Here is a 20,900-nt window from a genome sequence, read left to right as displayed (position 1 = left end):
ACATCTGGTGGGCCAAAGTTTGTCCATGCTTGGTGACCAATATAGTGCCTTTATTGCACTGAAGTACATTATAGGGGTCTACACTGACCATATAATGCAATTCCAAACTGTGCTGAAAAGACCCTAGATTCTCTAGTGATACTCTAGCTTAGCTTCTCTAGGTACTTCACCTCCCAGGCTGGATCTACACACTGCCATATAATCCAGTCTCAGCATGCAAATAAACTGCATTGAACTGGATTATATAAATCTACACTGCCATATAATCCAGTTCAATGCATATCTGCATTCTGAAACTGCCCCAGAATCATTGACTATTCACTAAGGTGGCTGAGACTTCAAGGAATTGAAATCCAAAACACATGAAGGATCAGAGTGTGGAAACCACAGTTTTAGGAATAACTATGGCTATGTACAGCACATACATTTTTAAAATTGTGCTAGTTGGATGAGTGCTACTTTCTCTACAGCAACATCTCACAAAATGAACCTGAACCTGCTGACAGATATTTCACAGTCCAAGTAGCGGCTCTGCTAGTAGCTGATATATTGAGAAAGATGTTTACAGCATCATAGGAGGACAAGATGGCTTCCTTCCTCTTTCTTTTTTTCTGACTGTCTTAAAACTGGACATGGACGAGATGTTTTCTTGAAGAACATTTGAGAATTCAAAAATGTCTTAACATAGAGATGGGAGGGCACTCTCTTCATCAACAATTTAGCCTCATATATCTGGAAAAGAGCAGTCCTGTGCACAGAAGAGCAAACACCACTATAAAGCTTTTCTCACATTCACACTTTTATCTAGCACTAGAGAAGTTCAAATAGTTGTCAAAACTGTAAAACAAAAAGACAATGGAAAAAGAATAATTCTGGCCACTCTAACCCAGGGTGCATCTACACTGTAGAATTAATGCTATTTGACATCACCTTAGGTTCCTTCCACACAGCTGAATAAAATCCCATATTATCTGCTTTGAATTGGAATATATGACAGTGAGGACTCAGATACCCCAGTACAAAGCAGATATTGTGGAGTTTTCTGCTTTGATTTTCTGGAATATAGGGCTGTGTGAAAAGGCCCTTAATTGCCACAACTCAGTGCTATGAAATCATAGGATTTGTAGTTTGGTGAGGCACTAGCACTTTTTGGCAGAGAAGGATAGAGATCATGTAAAATTATGACTCCGATGATTCTAAAGCACTGAACCATGGCAATGTAAGTGGCATCAAACTGCATTAATTCTACAATGTAGATGTACCCCATCTTTTCTGGGAAGATATTTCCTCTTTCTCCTTTCTCAAAGCATTTCCACCTGTAGATTCCTCATCTCTGAGGGATATGTGATTTAACTTTTCTGGAAGAGTTAAATCACACAGCTCTCACTTCAGAAAAATAAATTTGATATTATTCCTCATTTCCTCAGTACCTCTAAGAAGACATCTTCTCACTGATTTCTTCCTCCAATTGCCCTATCAAAAGAAGCAGCCTAGTGCTTTTCTATTAAACTAAAATTCAACAGTGAAAAAAAGGAGAGGGAAGGATGTGAATGCACTCACCTGTTATTAGCAGCATCATAGAGTCACTGGGTTTAGACATGAGAAACTGACGGGAATAGCTGCAGCTGTAATTCCCTACATACTCCTCAGTTGCTCTTTGGATGGTTATCTCATTCTTGGATGGCCTTTGGTGAGGCACCTCTTTCCCATCCTTTTGGAAATAAAACTTGTTGGCATTTTCTTGGACTCTGCAATGGACGGTAAAGTCTTCTCCAATGCTTACTGGAATAGATCCAAAGGAGACTTGTGGTCTATGTAAGCTGGGATCTGTACAAAGGAAAAGAAGACATTGTGAAGGATCACAGAAGTGCTAGAAACAAGGATTCTGGCCAGCAGGGATGAACAGCAGAAAACAAGCTCTCTCTCTCTCTCTCTCTCTCTCTCTCTCTCTCTCTCTCTCTCTCTCTCACACACACATACTTTCAGTAACTTAAACATAGCAATCGTGTCACTTCTCAGTCTTTTCTTTGTGCCTTTTAGAAAAGCACGACCTTTTCAACATCATAACTTTTTGAGAAGAGTCAAAAATCCGCTTGCCAGGCATGTAGCCGAAGCCCCTCAAGCCCCCCCCCCCCCGAAATTCTCAGGATGGTCTGCGAGAAGGCCTTACATTTATTATTTAAACTGTTATATTTATTCATATCATGATCTGATCACCATGCTCAATATATCCCATATGCATGGGGATATTGCGATAATGATACAAAATGTTTGCTAGAGTAGATCCTCTCCCACCCAGACTCAGCCCCCCCCCCCCGAAGCAAAATCCCAGCACCCCCCAAATCAAAATTCTGGCTACAGACCTGCTGCTTACATATAATCTTCTCAAGTAGTATACAACCAAATGTAATTATGCAAGACAATTGGCTTCAGTTGTTAGACTGAATAACCTGTTGTCTCTGATGTCAGGAAACAGAGAATATGCCAGTGCATAAAACATAGCAGTTCTTCAGAAGTGTTTTTCAGTGCCCAAAATATATCTACTCTCCCATAAAACAACTTGTTTTATATTATGCATTCAAGAGACAAATAAAGTAGACTTTGGTAAAAATAACATACAGTAGAGTTTCGCTTATCCAACTTTCGCTTATCGAACGTTCTGTATTATCCAATGCAGTACACCTTTAAGTAGTCAATGTTTTTGTAGTCAATGTTTTCAATACATTGCAATGTTTTGGTGCTAAATTCATAAATACAGTAATTATTACATAACGTTACCATGTATTGAACTGCTTTTTCTGTCAGTTTGTTGTAAAACATGATGTTCTGGTGCTTTATTTGTAAAATCATAATGTAATTTGACGTTTAATAGGTTTTTCCTTAATCCCTCCTTATTATCCAACGTTTTCGCTTATCCAATGTTCTGCCGGCCCATTTATGCTGGATAAGCGAGACTCTACTGTATTTGGTTTACTCACAACCTTCAGCACACACAGGTACATAACTTATCTGTCAGTTACAGATATGTTTGAGATAGTTTCTGTGCCATCTAGTCAGAACATCTCTCTTACAATAGACAACAGGCAAGTGTTTGCAACTCTGTGATCTGAGCAGTCCCAAAGTCGAAAGCAGTGGTTCTCAACCTGTGGGTCCCCAGGTGTTTTGGCCTACAACTCCCAGAAATCCCAGCCACTTTCTGGGAGATGAAGGCCAAAACACTTGGGGACCCACAGGTTGAGAACCAATGGTCCAAAGAAGTCTGTGCTCTGTGCTCTTCTGAGAGCGGATCATGTGGTCTGCAGCCCCTCTCACAACTTCTCAGGAAAAACATAGAGCAAGGAAAGAAAGCTGCATTTCAGAACATACATATAATAAGCAAACAACAGGATTATAGATAAACAAATTATAGAGGCTTGAAGAAGGTTATAATTTCCAATAGGGCCCCCCAAAATTACAAATTCTAGGATTTTAGAGATGCAGTTGAGAAAATTAAAGTATAATCATATTGCTATAACTGTGTAGTGTGACAGAGCCATTGTTGTGGCCCCATTTAAACAGAAACATCCGCCTGATTTCAGATATTTCTCTAAAATCCAGACCAAAATTTTCATTTGAGGCTCTTACCTCTTATTATTACTTCCAGTACTTCCATAATTCTGCAGGAAAACCAATCCCATCCATAGCAACACTGGTACAACCCTCCATGGTTTTGTTTCACATGAAAATCAAAAAGTATAGGATGGCCTCTAGAGATGTAGCTTTTATGACCTGTGTATGTTCCATCTTTCATTAAAAAGACAGAATCCTGAATCTCAAAGGTGTTATTACAGTAGATAACGGCCACTTTTCCAAGAGGGAATACCAAAACAGGATACAATTGGCTGTATGGATCTATGGGCATCTTTCTGGATTAACAAGAAAATAAATACAAAAATCATGTTTTGGTAAAAAGGTAAGGGACAACATAAAAGCTCTCTCTTTTTAAAGCAGAAACATTCATCTTATCAATGTCCTCTCTGTAGAATGGAATAACCCCAACTGATGTACTGTCTTCTCTAATGTTAGTGTAAACTAGCGGTAAGTTTTCTTCAAACCTATGTCTGAGATCTGATCCACCTACCTTCAGTTGCCTGATGTAGTTTTTACTTCTTACCTTGTTTTCATTCATTTACAGAGCCAGTAATGGAGTTTAATGAAGTATTAACTGCATCTACAAGTGTAGAATGAATGCAGTTTGACATCACTTTAATTGCCATGACATAATGCTATATAGTCCTGGGATCTGTAGCTTGGTCAAGCACCATAACCCTTTGGCAGAGAGGACTAGAGATTTTGTAAAACTACAACTCCCAGGTCTAATTGATATTTCTGTTAAATATGTTGGCAATCTATATTTAAAAAAATACAAAGTAACCTACTTATAACTGGAATGAATGAAATATTGGTCAAATCTTGTGTTTTGGCCATTCCTGATTGGGAAGTCATAATTGCCCCTGAAAAAAATGAAGAAATAGAGAACATTAGCAGGGCTGCAAAAGGTATTTATTTATCATATCAGAAGCTAAGCAAGGGTACAGTTGTAATGTATTTAAAAACACAAAGTTAAAAACTTGGCATTATAGTAAATGTCCTTTGACCAGTAGCTGGCCATTTGGAGTGCCTCTGGTGTTGCTATAAGAAGACCCTCCATTGTGCATGTGGCAGGTCTCAGACTGCATAGTAATAAGTGGTCTGTGGTTTTCTCTTCTCCACAGTCACATGTTGTGGACTGTAATAGAGTAATTGCATATCCAGTAAAAAAGACAAGATTTGCTCACAACAACAACATTATAATGCAGTTTTTTTTATTTTATGCCACAACAAGAACAACAAAAAGATTACCTCCTCATCTAATTTCACAAATCTTTAACACCCCACAAATGGAATTGCATTTAATATTTATTTTATCTAGGTAGTTATTTAATTCTCCTCCTTTCATGGACAAAAAAGTTTCTTACAATATAATCGATCTAAACAGAAATTGCTTTTTTAAGCACCACTGCAAACCAGGTTAGGCAACACCATCCTGATGTTTGGGACTCATGAGTCCTTGTCAGCATGTCTGGTGGCTAAAGATCATCATTGTTGTAGACCAAAACATCTGGAGGTTAATAATCAGAAAAACAATTGAAAACATAAAGCCTATTAGACTAAAGCTAATTGCTAGTCCCAACTAAAGCAGATCCACCGGCATTTACATTTCACTGACTCAAGAGTATGTAAATAAGTGTTGTTTTACCATTCAAAAATTGAGATAAAAGGTCTGCCATTGAATTGCCAAGATAAAATAGAAATACTAGTCTTATATGCATTTATACTGTATAAATAATGCAATTTGGCACCATGTTAATTGCCCTAGCTCAATACTACAGAATTGTAGTTTTACTGAGGCCCCTTCCACACAGCTGAATAAAATCCCACATTATCTGCTTTGAACTGGAATATATGGGAGTGTGGACTCAGATATCCCAGTTCAAAGCAGATACTGTGGGATTTTCTGCCTTGATATTCTGGGCTGTATGGCTGTGTGGAAGGGCCCAAAGTCTTCGCCAAATAGTGCTGGTGCCTCATCAAACGACAACTTCCAGGATTCCATATCATTGAACCATGGCAGTTGAAATGGTGTCAAAATGCATTAATTCGAATGTATAGATGCACCCATAGAAATACCATACTCTTGATCAGCAAAATTAAAACAGAACAGTAAGAGTTAAAACTTCAGCATCCACAGTTGAAAGCAGATTGGAAAGCTATTTAACCATTGTTGAAAAGCAGCTAAAGACAAGAACAAAGGCACACTCCATTGGAAAGAGGCCAATGCGTTTCCCATTTGTTATTGTTGTCATATTCTTACCATTGTGTTTGTTGTTCTCCTGTCACAATGAGCATCCTGGAAAGGGAGAAACAGCCATTACTAAAACAAGGACAAGATCTCTGCAATATCACCACATTTCTCCATTGCCTTGCCTGCCCAAAACACAAACATGATAAAATCTGAGGCTAGTCTCCAGAAAACATTATCATTGCCTAGAAAGTCATCCCTCCTACACAGCAAATCCAAACAATGAGCCTCTGAGCATGGACCGAGTGCTGTGCTACTCACCACTAAGAAGCCTCTTCCATAGCCCCATCCCTTTAGGGATGAAGTTTTTCTATCCCAATACCTCACTTGTACACAAAACATTTCATTTCAGATAGCTGAAAGCTATCTTTCTCCCCACCTGCCTTCCATACAACCTGTCTTCCTTTATCAATGGCTTTTCTTCTGTCATCTGCCCTCACCTGAGTAAAAGGATGAAGAAAGCAGGCATCCTAACAAAGAAATATTAGGTCCTGCAAACAGTAAGCTCCCGCACTACTATTGTCAAGTATATTGATGGCATTTTTTTTGTGAGACCCCACATTGCATCCGGACTGACAGGAAACTGATAACAGTATCATCTGCCATCCCACTCTGAAGCGTCTATCTCTCAGAAACTTTCAATCAGCAGGAAAGATCTCCTGTGGTCACACATTGTACCATGCAGTAAGGCTACTGATATGCACTTGAATAAACAGACCTTTTAAAAATGCAATAAATATACAAGCAAATCACAAAATGCTGTAACAAAAGAGGGGCTTGCATTGCTGTTTGAAGATAAAGCAGGCATGGACAAACTTCAGCCCTCCAGGTTCTTAACAGCCGGTAAACTGGCTGGGATTTCTGGGAGTTGAGATCCAAATACCTGGAGGACTGAAGTTTGCCCACGTCTGGGGCAAATGATGCTGTGTAGAATAGACCTCCCCACCACTGTACAAATTATCAAAAACAGAGCCCAGCACTTAACTGAAGATGAAAAGTGTTAACAATTTTTAAAATGTCATCGAAGAGAAGGATGTATACAAAGAGAAGGTGCAGACAAAAGAAATGTTACATGAAAATGAAGTGTGTATAAGTATGAGCACTAATGAAAACTAGGTGTAACCAAGATGTTGTAATGTTGAAACAATAAAAAATATTGCCCATTAAGAAAGAAGAAATAGAACAAGTAATTAGGAAATTAAAAATTGGGAAAGCGCCTGGACCTGATGGGCTGGGCCCAGAATATTATAAAACATTTGCGGCAATGATAACTCCAAAATTATTAGAATTATTCAATGCAATAATGGATGGAGAACGAATACCAGGATCATGGAAACAATCATTAACAATACTATTACCCAAACCAAAAAAAGACTTGACAGACCCTGGTTCTTACAGACCAATATCATTAATTAATCAAGATGCAAAAATTTTAACAGCGATTATTACCAACAGAATGACCAACTTTATGTATAAATATATAAAACAAGATCAATGTGGGTTTGTTAAAGGGAGACAAATGTCCAACCTGATAGGAAGAGTAATAAATAAAATACAAACAATAGAAGGGGAAAAAAACAAAGCGGGGATTCTAGCACTGGATATATTTAAAGCCTTTGATAGTGTGGAATGGCCAACTATTCAAACAATAATGAACAAATTTGGATTAGGAAAAAGGTTCAAAAATATAATGAGCCAATTGTATTCAGATAATTATACAAAGATAATACTAAATGATGGAATCACAGGAGAGATAAAAGTAACACGAGGTACAAGGCAAGGATGTCCTATGTCGCCTATACTATTTGCAATGGTAATGGAATTACTAGCCAATGTAATAAGAAAAGACAAGGAATTAGAAGGCATAGGAACAAAGTTAGGAAAAATTAGCTTATTTGCGGACGACACATTGATAACAATTAAGGAGATAATGAAGAAAATGGAAATAATTAAGAAACATTTAACAGAATTTGAATGGGCAACTGGATTGAAGATAAATTGGAATAAATCAGAAGCAATGTTATTTAATTATACCAAGCAGGAGGAAGAGGAGTTTAAAAAGCAGATGGATATAAAAGACATGAGAATAAGCATAAAAGAAAATATAAAATACCTTGGAATAATCATAACCAAAGATCTAAAATCCATAGAAAGAAAAAATCTAGAAGAATTAAGAAAACACATGGAGGGGAAGTTAAAGGATTATAATAATCTGCGATTATCATGGTTCGGCAGAATAGCCCTAGTAAAAATGAAAGTCTTACCCAAAATAAATTTCTTGTTCAGAATGATACCATTAATGATTTCAGAAAAGGAAATAAATAACTGGCAACAAATGATAAACAAATATTGCAACAATGGTAAAAAGAACAGATTAAACAAACAAATTTGGTACAACCCCCAAAAAGAAGGAGGATTGGGCCTTCCGAATATAAAAAAATATTATGAGTCAAACCAATTAAGATATGTAGTAGAGAAGATGATGGATGGAGAAGGTTTGGAATGGATGGAATCAGGGAATAAGGCAATTGAGTGGAGGAAGGATAACATATTCTTTAAGGAAATCTCAAAGAAAGAGATAAAACAAATTGGAAATATATCATTAAGAAATATAATGGAAATATGGAATAAATATAAAGGACAATTAATTAATAAGAATTCAGTTTTAACGCCAATAATAATGGAAAAAGATTTCCCAAAGGAACTAAAAGGAACACTAGATAAAGAATTAGAAAAAAGGGAACTAAAAAGGGTAGGAAATTGGATAGAACAAAAAATGGAAAAGGTAAAAATGAGAGAAGAATTGAGAGGAATAAATATTTCTTGGATTCATTGGATTCAATTAGAAAAATGGAATGAAAACTGGTGGGCCCGAAATAAAACTGGAAAACAAATAACGCAATTTGAGTAATTAATAATAAAAGCATTAAAAAGAGGAAATAGTGAGCCATTAAAAGGAACAACAAGTAAAATATATAAAATACTAATTAAAGACATAGAAAAAAAGAAAAGACTAACATTAAGAGAATCATGGGAGGAGGAATTAGGAACAAAGATAACGGAAAAAGAATGGGAGGAGATATGGAAAACAAGACAATTAAAAAACATGTCAATTAGAATAAAAGAAAATTATCACAAACTAATTTGGAAGTGGTATTTAACACCAAGAAGGTTAAATATTATGAATAAGAATAATAATGAAAAATGCTGGCGAGGGTGCCAGGAAATTGGAACCTACATGCATATGTGGTGGGATTGTAAACATGTAAAAGGTTTTTGGGAATTGGTCATAAGGGAAATAGAAAATATTATGAATATAAAAATTAGAAGGAATCCAGTGGAAATATTACTTTTAATTAAAAAAGAGGATGAGAAAGATAAGAGGGAAAAAAATTTAATAGACATGCTATTAACAGCAGCTAGATTACTAATTGCAAAATATTGGAAAGGAGAAATGAAAATACAAATTAATGAATGGTATAAAGAAGTTTGGCGAATGGCACTGAATGACAAGCTAACATCAAATTTAAAAGTAAAGAAGGGATTATGGAAAAAAATGATTTTGAAAGGATTTGGAGAAAATTTCTAGAAAAATTATTGGAAAAAGAAGATGGGAATTTACCTCCAAATGAAGAATTGAACTTTTGGTGGGACTACAGAAGAAGAGATGGCTCTGGGGAAGGGGAGCACAGGGGTGAATGTAAATAAAAGAGGGGGAAATGTATAGAATATGTTTATATAATTGTAACTTTTTCTCAATAATAAAAATAAAAAATATTTAAAAGAAAAGAAACAATAAAAAATATTGTGAGGAAAAAAAGGTCAGTCTAGACTCATATAATGTAGTTTAACAGCATCTGTTGTTGAGCCACAACACCACATTCCCCAAAGTGATCCAGACTTTCAGAGAGACTCCAGGCAAGAGATTTTTTTTCCCTTTATTTTTCAACATTTTCTGCTCTTTTGAAGTTTCACAATATTGAAGCCGCTGGAGGCTCCGGAAGGACCCAGCAGCAGCTGTACCTGAACTATATTAAACCAAACCCCTTTAATTAATCTATATATATAAAATGATAAAGTTGTTTGCGCAGTGACTATAACAACAAAACTAAACATCCCAGAAATACGAAATTTGGCAACACAATGCAAAAGGCTTGCCTCCAGGTTACAACAACACAACCACACCACAAAACCACAATCCAGACCCACAAAACTCACAACAACGCATCATGCAATAACAACACAACTAAACGCCCCAGAAATACAAAACTTGGCAACACAATGCAAAAGCCTTGCCTCCCAGTTGTAACAACACAACCACACCACAAAACCACACAGGACCCACAAAACTCACAACAACGCATTGTGACTGTAACAACACAACTAAACGCCCCAGAAATACGAAACTTGGCAACACAATGCAAAAGCCTTCCCTCCAGGTTGTAACAACACAACCACACCACAAAACCACAATCCGGACCCATAAAACTCACAATAACGCATCGTGACTATAACAACACAACTAAACGCCTCAGAAATACGAAACTTGGCACACAACTAAACGCCCCAGAAATACAAAACTTAACAACACAACGCAAAAGCCTTGCCTCCCGGTTGTAACAACACAACCACACCACAAAACCACAATCCGGACCCACAAAACTCACAACAATGCATTGTGACTATAACAATACAACTAAACGTCCCAGAAATACGAAACTTGGCACACAACTAAACGCCCCAGAAATATAAAACTTGACAACACAACACAAAAACCTTGCCTCCCGGTTGTAACAACACAACCACACCACAAAACCACAATCCGGACCCACAAAACTCACAACGCATCGTGACTATAACACAACTAAACGCCCCAGAAATACAAAATTTGACAACACAACGCAAAAGCCTTGCCTCCCAGTTGTAAGAACACAACCACAACACAAAACCACAATCCGGACCCACAAAACTCACAACAACGCATCGTGACTATAACACAACTAAACGCCCCAGAAATACAAAATTTGACAACACAACGCAAAAGCCTTGCCTCCCAGTTGTAAGAACACAACCACAACACAAAACCACAATCCGGACCCACAAAACTCACAACAACGCATCATGACTATAACAACACAACTAAACGCCCCAGAAATACAAAACTTGGCAAAACAATGCAAAAGCCTTGCCTCCCGGTTGTAAGAACACAACCACACCACAAAACCACACCGGACCCACAAAACTCACAACAACGCATCATGACTATAACAACACAACTAAATGCCCCAGAAATACGAAACTTGGCAACACAACACAAAAGCCTTCCCTCCCGATTGTAACAACACAACCACACCACAAAACCACAATCCGGACCCACAAAACTCACAACAATGCATCGTGACTATAACAACACAACTAAACGCCCCAGAAATACAAAACTTGGCACACAACTAAATGCCCCAGAAATACAAAACTTGGCAACACAACACAAAAGCCTTGCCTCTCAGTTGTAACAACACAACCACACCACAAAACCACAATCCGGACCCACAAAACTCACAACAACACATTGTGACTATAACAAATACAAAATTTAACAACACAACTCATCCACCTCCCCAATCCCTACATTCACACTTGGCCTCCAAAAAAACAATTACAATAATAACAATGACAACAACAACAACAACAATAAGAATCAACACCATCACAGGCAAGAAACAGCCAGGCACTGAGGCTGAGAGGCCAGTCAGTGCTACACTGGGCCTCCAAAAAACAATACAGTAGCATCTAACTTATCCAACCTTCATGACCACAACAACAACAATAATAATAAACACCTACACAGACAAAACAAAAAAAGGACTATTGTACCACAATAAAAATATAAACCGCACTCAGCAGAATCAGACATTACAACTAACAACAAACCAAAGACAACAGGTATCTCAAGCAATTATCAATCAACACAAAAATTGAAGAAGGTAACAGACTTCAAATACTACTACTAATGTGAGTATAAAGAAGGGTGGAGGTCACAGCATAAATACAACCTAATGTAGACTGACCAACACCACCAGACTAAGCCACAGCAACGCGTGGCCGGGCACAGCTAGTAAATGTATAAAATGATATTTCTTGTATAACTTGTATTGCTTGTGTACTGTATCAATTTCTAAATGTATAAAATTGTATCAACTATATCCTGAAGGCATCTGCTTCCTCAATGTGGCCTATTTACATAAGCTCCTGGCAACAGATATAGCTGAACAATTAAGAAAGATCCCCCAGTGGACTCCAAGCCAGATACAGTAATATCAGACCCTTTGTGTGGGTAAGACAGCTGGGCTAAGGGTGTTTAACTATGACTGGAGGCTTATCATTCACATGGAAGAGAAGGCTAAAATAGAGATGAATACATTAGCTTTCTGAATAGACAGCCAAGCCTCTGGTCATCCAGGATTTTCATCTTTTGTTTTCCAGGTCTTGCAGCTTTGTCTCCATGGAACTGGACACTTAAGTCAATCAAGAAATCATCTGCATACCCATGTCATCATCCTCTCAGTTCCATGTCCTCCAAGGAGGCATCTCTGCAATGCACTGGACTTTTAAACCTACCAATAATCAGCTGTCCTTTCCGCCATGGGGATCCCCTCCTCCTGTCAATGACATCCGGGAAACCACTGGGCAATCCCAGTGTGAATCTTAACTGTCCCAGTTTCTCAGCCAGAAAGGAGGAGGCACGGGAAGTCTGAATAGCTGTCAACAGTGTATAAAATGTCTTATATTTTTCTATGGAGTGACACTTGTACATTTTGAATGTTGGCTGGTACTTGTATCCCTTTTGGACAAACTGTAATAAATCTCTGCAGTTTGCCTTCAACCCGGAGTGCTTGTTCTCCATCCTGGCTGATCTGATTTAGCACAAACTCACCAGTCACAGACCTCCTTATCCTAGCTGAAATCATTTTACATCAAACTGCATTATAAGAGTCTACACTACATTATATGGCCTCACCGAAATGCAACTCCTACAAGGGAGCCATGGTTATTAAAGCAGCATCCAACTGCATTAATTCTACAGTGTAGGTGAACCATTAGTTACATAGCTTCATAGTGCCTCTTCCCTATCAAGAAAGTCCCCCAAGTTAATCTACCAGAGATAAGAAGTTTTATGTCTAAAAATAGATTTTTTGATTATGAAGAAGACAGCAGAGTCAGGGTAGGAAGCATTCGTTAGGGCTTTCTATTTTCCATTTCTCAATTTTTTTATCTCCTTAGCTTCAAAACACTACACACCCACTTTTCTATCCTTCTGTTTGAGATTAGAAAAGAAATGTCCCTTTTTCTCTTTTTTAACATTTTAGAAACCTTTTTTGTATTATACAACAGTGGAAAGAGACAAAGATGTAAGATGTTAAAAATGCCTCTGTTCTATATCCACTCTTGTACACTTCCCCATTCCTCACATATATCTATATCTGTACACATAATAAAAGTAAAAATCTGTATGTGTGTATGTGGCACAGGTTTCTGCCCACACAGCCCTAACCCTAACCCTAACCTCTGGCCTCCACAAACAGGCTATAGTTCCCAGTGCTGTGAAGCCACCAAGTCACTCCCTCCCAGGACATTGCAGGTTGTAGCGAGCACATCCCAGTGTTCCTTTCTCTCTCCATTTGCATGACCTCGCCCACTGCATCTCCCTTAACCCTTTCCTGCCCTTTCCTATGGCACATAGCAAACAGAGGAATTGATCAGCAACTGAACATACTAGTGGAGAGGTTTGTGGAGAATTCGCCATAATTTATACGGGTTGTAGGTCCTGAGAAGTATAGTTCACCTGCAATCTAAGAGCACTATGAACCCCACCAACAATGGACCTCAAACTAACTTGGTACACAGACCCAACACAGCCAACTTTGAATACTGGTGGGATTTAGGGGTGATTGATCTTGACATCCAGGAGTTATAGTTTATTATTACTTATTATTATTTATTTGCAGTATTTATATAAATACACTTCACATAAAAGAACATAATCGTTCACCTGTATTCAGAGAACACTGAACCTATCTGATAACGGTTCTGGACCAAACTTGGCACACAAATTCAACATGGCCAACTGAGAATACTGGTGGACTTTGGAGGTGATTGACCTTTATCTCTTGGAGTTATAGTTCACCTGCATTCCTGAATCCTGGCAGGTGTTTCAGGAAGATTGCCTTGGGAATCTGGGAGTTGTAGTTCACCCTTATCCAGAGAACACTGAACCCAGACAATGCTGGATCTGGACCAAACTTGACACACAGACCCAACATGACCAACTGTGAATTCTGGGGGAGTTTTGGGAGGGTTGACCCAAGATTGTTGGGAATTGTAATAGTCTCACATCCTTATGCATTTTCTAATGGGAGCATTTATTAAAAAAAAAAACAAAGACTGAGGTTTTTTCTAAGAAATAGCGTAACATATGACCAAAGTGATATCACCTAACGTCCAAAAACAAACAAGGCCCTTTTCAAATAACCTGGGCATTGCCGGGTACCCAAGCTAGTTTACAATAAATATTACAGTACAGTACAGTAGAATCTCACTTATCCAAGCCTCGCTTATCCAAGCCTCTGGATAATCCAAGCCATTTTTGTAGTCAATGCTTTCAATATATCGTGATATTTGGTGCTAAATTTGTAAAAACAGTAATTACAACATAACATTACTGCGTATTGAACTACTTTTTCTGTCAAATTTGTTGTATAACATGATGTTTTGGTGCTTAATTTGTAAAATCATAACCTAATTTGATGTTTAATAGGCTTTTCCTTAATCCCTCCTTATTATCCAAGATATTCGCTTATCCAAGCTTCTGCCGTTTAGCTTGGATAAGTGAGACTCTACTGTATCTGAAAAAAGAGTCGCCTGTTTAATGCAAACTTCTGTTTCCCCACAAGAGGGAACCACTGGATTAAAGAATACAGCTTTACGTTCATAGGATTTCTCTTTCCAGCATACAGGTGTGCTCTGCTATCCTCTTCCTGATCTCTCTTTGCACAAAGCAAATTGCAGGAGCATCAGTGTAAGCCAGTACTAAACAAGAGTCGTGTTTGATAAGAAAGATTTAAACATTTTATCTTTGACATATAGACATGTTTGTATTTTGGCTCATAATTTTGCCTAGTTGGGAAGCAACTCAGTTTCTGCTTTAAATAAATCTATGTTGTGAATGTCAAGATTATAATTTCAGGCTTTCACATTCTCTTCTGTGATTCTTAGAAACCCTTCTGACATTGCAAAAGGGGGGAAGGGTAATGTGCTTTTTGAGACATATTTATGACTTATTCGTGCAGACTTCAGTCCATGGTGTATGCAACAATTTTTGTTTTAGGTTTCCATGTTTTTAAAAAGCTTATTTTTGGTTGGATAGAATTTTCTCCTGAAAAAAGAGGTAGACCAGTGGTTCTCAACCTGTGGGTCCCCGGTTGTTTTGGCCTACAACTCCCAGAAACCATAGCCACTTTACCAGCTGTTAGGATTCCTGGAAGTTGAAGGCCAAAACATCTGGGGACCCACAAGTTGAGAACCACTGAGGTAGGCTGTGATTACAAAGAGCCCTCAGTATCCATTGGGGAATGGTTGACTAAAATCTATGGATAGTCAAGACCCATTATATATAATAACATTGTAAGGGAGCATCATATAAAATGACATCCACCAGGGCAGCTTATGTAGAAAGGGCAGGTCATGGACACACATGAAATATATATATAGGTAAAGGTAAAGGTTTCCCCCTGACATTAAGTCTACTTGAGTCTAACTCTAGGATTTGGTGCTCATCTCCATTTCTAAGCCGAAGAGCCCAGAGTTAGCTATGCTTGTACTGTATCTGTGAAATCAACAGATATGTCACATTCATAATTTACATTTCTGTCTTTGTAAAAAGCCCACATACTCAAATAATGAGATTATTTTACAACTTGTTCTGTATTAAAAGAAAAGTTTTCTAAAACTGAAATAAGAGCCCTCCTTCACTATAAGGTAATCTGTCAGCCTGCAGTCCTTTAACATCCCTTATACCTGGCAAGTGGCAACCCTTATTCCAGTCAAGTATAGTAAATATGATAGAGAAAGACAGAGCTGTCTATGGTTTGAACCATTCATGATCCCCTGGGAGCATTTTCCATGTATTGATTTGTAGGCCAGTGCTGTATTGCTGAGTGTACAGAGGGAGGGAAAAATAGAGGGAGAGAAGAGAGCTTGCCAAAGAGAGAATGAAAAACCTAACAAGCTGAGAATTACAGGAAGAGAGAGATTTCACAAAAATATAAGGAATGCAAAGATAGGCCTCTACTCATCCTCACTTTTCAGTTCTTTCTCCCAGCACCCTAATCTGGCTCTCTCTGTCCAGCTGTTTAAAAACAGCTGGACAGGGAGAGAGGGATACCCAAAACCAACCAATCCCCAAAGGCTAGGGGTGGGACTTGTGTCCTTGCCTCCTTTTCAACTTGTGGCAAATTCTCCAGGGATTAGCTGGGCTCTGCATCCCCAACAATTAGTCTGAGGAAGCAAAGGAGAGAAGAAGTCAGGGAGAGACAGAGAAGAAGACGAAGAAGGTACCCTTGGCAGCCAGGAGGAGAGAATCAAGGGGAAAGAAGAGGTGAAAAAGAGAAAAAAGAAGAAAGAAAGAGAGAAAACATGTGTGATTAAAGAAGAGTGAGGAAGAGCAAACAAACATTCTGTGAAAAGATGCTCAGGGGATGTCCAAGTTCAATGGGGTAAGTGGCTTCTTTGCAAAGAGTTGTCCAGGGAGGGACTTCAAAAAGAAGGCAAAGTGGTGAAAAGGGTTGATTGTGGCTTTTGGAACAACTGTGATCCTTTTGGTACTTAGGGGTCCTTTTGCCCAAATGCGAAGATGTTGACTCTTGAATGCCAAGGCAACATGAGAAGACTGTATAAAGCAGATTAGCGCTAGAAAGGGCACGGTGTAAAGTAACAGAAACACAGCAACTCATGTGGGTAGATTGAGTAGAGTCAAACAAAGGATTATGGAACAGTCAAAACAATTCAAAGTACATGCCAACAGTAACATATTACAATGGGCGTAACACTATAAGAGTTCTAGGAAAAGAACAGGTCATCTACTTTCATCAGTGAAAGAGGCTGAGAAGACAGGAAGAGAGTGGACATATAGAACTGTAGTGGTTTGAATGTTGGACCACAACTCATTCTCGGCTTGGCCAGGGAAACACAGTGTGACCTTGGGTGAGTCACACACTCTCAGCTCAGAAAATCTTGCGATAGGGTCACCGTAAGTCAGAAATGACTTGAAAACGCACAACAACAACAACAAATACACTGCAATCATTGGAAGGTAAAAATTCAGAAGTGGGTACCCATAAGTGTGGAGGGAGAAAAATGGACTGGTATAGAACAAACAGGAGGTGGGCACTTGGAATGACAATGCATTGCAATCAAAGTTGAGTCACAAATATAAGCAAGTCATTGCATTCAGATGCATAACCATGGGTACTTTGTCACATCCATTTATCCTTTTGTAAAATGGGAGTGATTCCCACTTCCTTTGTTCTTTGTGTGATGGGGAATGTAAAGTTTTATGAAACAACTACTATAATGTTATCATACCTGTACTGTCCTTGAAGACTGCTCAAAAATGTCTTCCGGCATTAGCCTGCCCTAATCTTAAATTCACAGGTGCTTTCCTCCATTGCGGCAGTTGCTGATCAAGGAATAGATCTTTCCTTTTTATGTAATGCTCTCCTCTTGGAGACTGGTTGAACATTGGTTTCTGATTCTTTTTGGAGCTGATTGAAAACTTGTTTCATGGCTAACTTTTGGGAATTTTGTTGGTGTAATGGTCAAACAATTTTTGGATTAAACCATAACTAATCTTTGCAACACATAAGCAAAGTGTTGGCAGATTCCATTTGAGGCAACATTTTAAACTCCAACCTCATCTCCACCTTCTTGCAGCCCAGACCCATGACTTTGATATTAACTTTTATCCATTGAAACTAGAGAAAGATTAATATTGATCTGGGTCCCTTGGTGAAGATACCTGGGGAGTGCTGCTGAATCTATACCTGTGGCTATGGCATTCATTTTCAACCCACTGCCTATTAAACACAGAAGAAATATGACTCTCAAACTTCCAATTTCTGCACATCTATAATACACCATGTTAAGGAATACAGGTATAGACACCTAGGGCTGTGACATCTTGGGATCAATAATGCTTATTTTATTAGAGTCATAATCCTAGCATCATTGTTGGAAGAGGCCGTATGGGCCATTCAATCCAACCCCCAACTCAATAGAGGATGTCAAACCACAACATAGCTGCCCAGCCTCTTTTTGAAGGAGAAGGAAACTCCGCTACCTCTATAGTCAGTTGATTCCATTGCCAATCTGCTTTCATTGTCAAGAAATTCCTTCTAATGTTGAGGTGAAATCTACCCTTCTATAACCTAAAACCATTGGACTCATTTCTACCCTCAGAGGTAGCAAAAAAAACAAGCCTGCCCCATCTTCTTTGTGGCAGCCTTTCAGTTATTTAAAGAGTACAATCATTCAGCCCCCAGTCTTTTTATCAACAAGTTGAACATGCCCATCTTTTTTCATGGCCTTGCCTTGAAAGGATTTGAATCCTTGTATTTTGGAATTCTAGTCAACACTCAAAACATTCTGACTGGTGAAGTTGTCTACCTGTCCCCTTTAGAGCCATATATGTGGTGACCCTATATGAGTCCTACTCCAATACTCAAATCACTACACCATGTTGGATCTCACTGCTAAAATTTTCCAATATATTAAAAAAAATATATGAAACAGTCTACTAAAATAATCATTTACCTCAATGATAAAGTCACTGAGAGCAAAATGTACCGTTCTTGCAGTTCCCAAGGAAAGTAAAATTGACTTTTTCCATGAAAGAAATTCTGTTTTCTAATGCCTTGGATACCTGCTTAAAGCCCCCGTAGCGCAACTGTTGATGGCCTATTCTCTAACACCAGAAGCAACTTGCAGTTTCTCAAGTTGCTCCTGACACGAAGAAAAAAAAAACCTGCGTAAAGCAACTAACTCCCACTAATAAGACTGAACCATGCTATAATTCAAGGGAGCTCAGCTCTGGTCCTTTTTTTTCAGAGAGGGAACAATAATGTCATCTGTCAAGGCAACTGATGAGTTTCCTTGCTCTTCCAAGTGCATGAGGTGATAACAAGTCTTTCAAGTTTGATTATTGTTTGTGAAAGATTATTGTACGAGAAGTTAGAGGATGAAGAAAAGAATCAAGCTGAGTTTTGGAAGAGTCTTTCCTTTCCTTTGATGGAATTTGTATTTTGCTTAGTAATTTAAAAGGTAATGCATCTTTGCAAGATTGTTTCCATTTCTAATTCAAAGCAAATGGTTGCATTTATCTGGCTGAAGCTCTTTCATTAAAATTAGGTCTGCTCAATCTGCACAGTTATTCCACTTTAACAGCTATGAGACCTCTCTGGCAGAGAATTTCAAAAAAGCCTTCCTAAACAAAAATCTTTTGTTCATTTTTCCTCTGTCTTTTTTCTTCCATCTGTATATCAGGATGCGTGCTAGATGGCTCTTCAGGGGCTGCTGCACTGTACTTTCCATAATTCTTCACCAATGAGAATGTGTCTTAGGACTGATGGGAGTGTCAGTTAAACAATATCTGAAATGAGCCAATTTCCTATCCCTATTCCAAAAGTTAGTGGCAACTAAGGGACACAGTATTGGAAATCAAAGTCTTTTCCCCATTGCATTTCTAGATGTTCCAAGCAAGAGCAAATGGTGTCAACAGCTCTCAGCACTGGGGAAATTGGGGTAGCGAATAGAATCCGTTTCTCATTCTGGTTATCTCACCAGGTCTGAAGCCTTGTCACCCCAACTACTCTCCCCCGCACACGCACACCACATGCCGCCAATAGGGTTTCTTCTGTCCCAGAATTATGTCCAATTTCTATTGTTCTGGCCCTCGCTAGCCTGAGGCAGAGAGCGTCTGCTTTTCCACGCTGTGAAAAGCAGCGGGCACATGCATGGCACATGAGAAGCACTTGGCTGAGCTAGCAGCTCTGTGGATGTCAGCAGTCTGGCACAGGGCTGAACACTTGATGGGGATCAGAGAGCACAAGAGGCTTAGGCCAGGCACAAGAGATGGAGGGAGAGCTGCCAACCACCTCAATTTCAAGAAGCCCCAATGCCTGTCAATGTTCCTCCCAGCTTCCTAAAAAAACTGGATGTGGTTTCAGTCAGTGGTGTTGTCAGAGTAGGACTTGAAGGCAATATTTGAGGCTCCTCACTTGGCAAAATGGGTGGGAAGATCCCCAAAACAGTATGGTAAATTTACTACATCTTGAAGCAAGTGAGATACTGTTGTTGTATGCTTTACAACTCCAGACGACAGGAGCAGAATTCAAAACGATCTTGACAGACTAGAGAGATGGGCCGAAACTAACAAAATGAAGTTCAACAGGGACAAATGCAAGATACTTCACTTCGGCAGAAAAAAATGGAATGCAAAGATACAGAATGGGGGACGCCTGGCTTGACAGCAGTATGTGCGTAAAAAACCTTGGAGTCCTCGTGGACAAGTTAAACACGAGCCAACAATGTGATGCGGCAGCTAAAAAAGCCAACGGGATTCTGTCCTGCATAAATAGGGGTATAGCAGGGGGTTGGACTAGATGACCCATGAGGTCTCTTCCAACTCTACTATTCTATGGTTCTATGATTCTATGATTCTAAGTCTCTTCCAAGTATAGCAGCCCTAAGGCAAACCTATTACAAAGTTTTCTTGGAAATATGTGTTGAGAGGGGTTTTGCCCTTGCCTCATTCTTGAATTGAAAGGATGCGACTTGCCCAAGGTTACCCAGTACGTTTCCATGGCCAAGCGGGGATGCAAGCTATGATCTCCAAAGCCATAGTCCAATGGTCAAACTACTATACCAACACTGGTTTTTGTGAAATGTGAAGCATTGCTATTTAAAA

At 38.8% G+C, this 20,900-nt stretch overlaps 2 protein-coding genes across 6 annotated transcripts in view; one reads left to right on the top strand and one right to left on the bottom strand.

Annotated features, from left to right (window-relative positions):
• Positions 1–20,900, bottom strand: part of LOC103280217 (immunoglobulin superfamily member 1) — a 65,111-nt gene that overhangs the window by 4,528 nt on the left and 39,683 nt on the right. The window contains exons 1-5 of one of the 4 annotated variants that reach the window (XM_062983719.1): positions 6,322–6,457; positions 5,894–5,929; positions 4,419–4,493; positions 3,625–3,905; positions 1,561–1,827 (exon numbers count right to left, since the gene is read on the bottom strand). In XM_062983719.1, coding sequence (XP_062839789.1) covers positions 1,561–1,827; positions 3,625–3,905; positions 4,419–4,493; positions 5,894–5,929; positions 6,322–6,350 — 688 coding nt within the window. In that variant the 5' untranslated portion in view covers positions 6,351–6,457. Of the gene's footprint in view, positions 1–1,560; positions 1,828–3,624; positions 3,906–4,418; positions 4,494–5,893; positions 5,930–6,321; positions 6,458–20,900 lie in introns of those variants that run through there. The other 3 variants (XM_062983718.1, XM_062983716.1, XM_062983717.1) reach the window with 3 other exon arrangements.
• Positions 15,755–20,900, top strand: part of kcnj14 (potassium inwardly rectifying channel subfamily J member 14) — a 34,552-nt gene continuing 29,406 nt past the window's right edge. For both annotated transcript variants that reach the window (XM_003225864.3, XM_062956979.1), the window contains exon 1: positions 15,755–16,653. The gene's annotated coding sequence lies outside the window, so the exon portion shown is untranslated. The remainder of the gene's footprint in view (positions 16,654–20,900) is intronic.

This window comes from Anolis carolinensis, chromosome 6 (genome assembly GCF_035594765.1).
Source record: "Anolis carolinensis isolate JA03-04 chromosome 6, rAnoCar3.1.pri, whole genome shotgun sequence".
NCBI lineage: Eukaryota > Metazoa > Chordata > Lepidosauria > Squamata > Dactyloidae > Anolis > Anolis carolinensis.
Note: the sequence above shows the minus strand (reverse complement) of the source record. Positions and strands in the feature narration are given on the sequence as shown.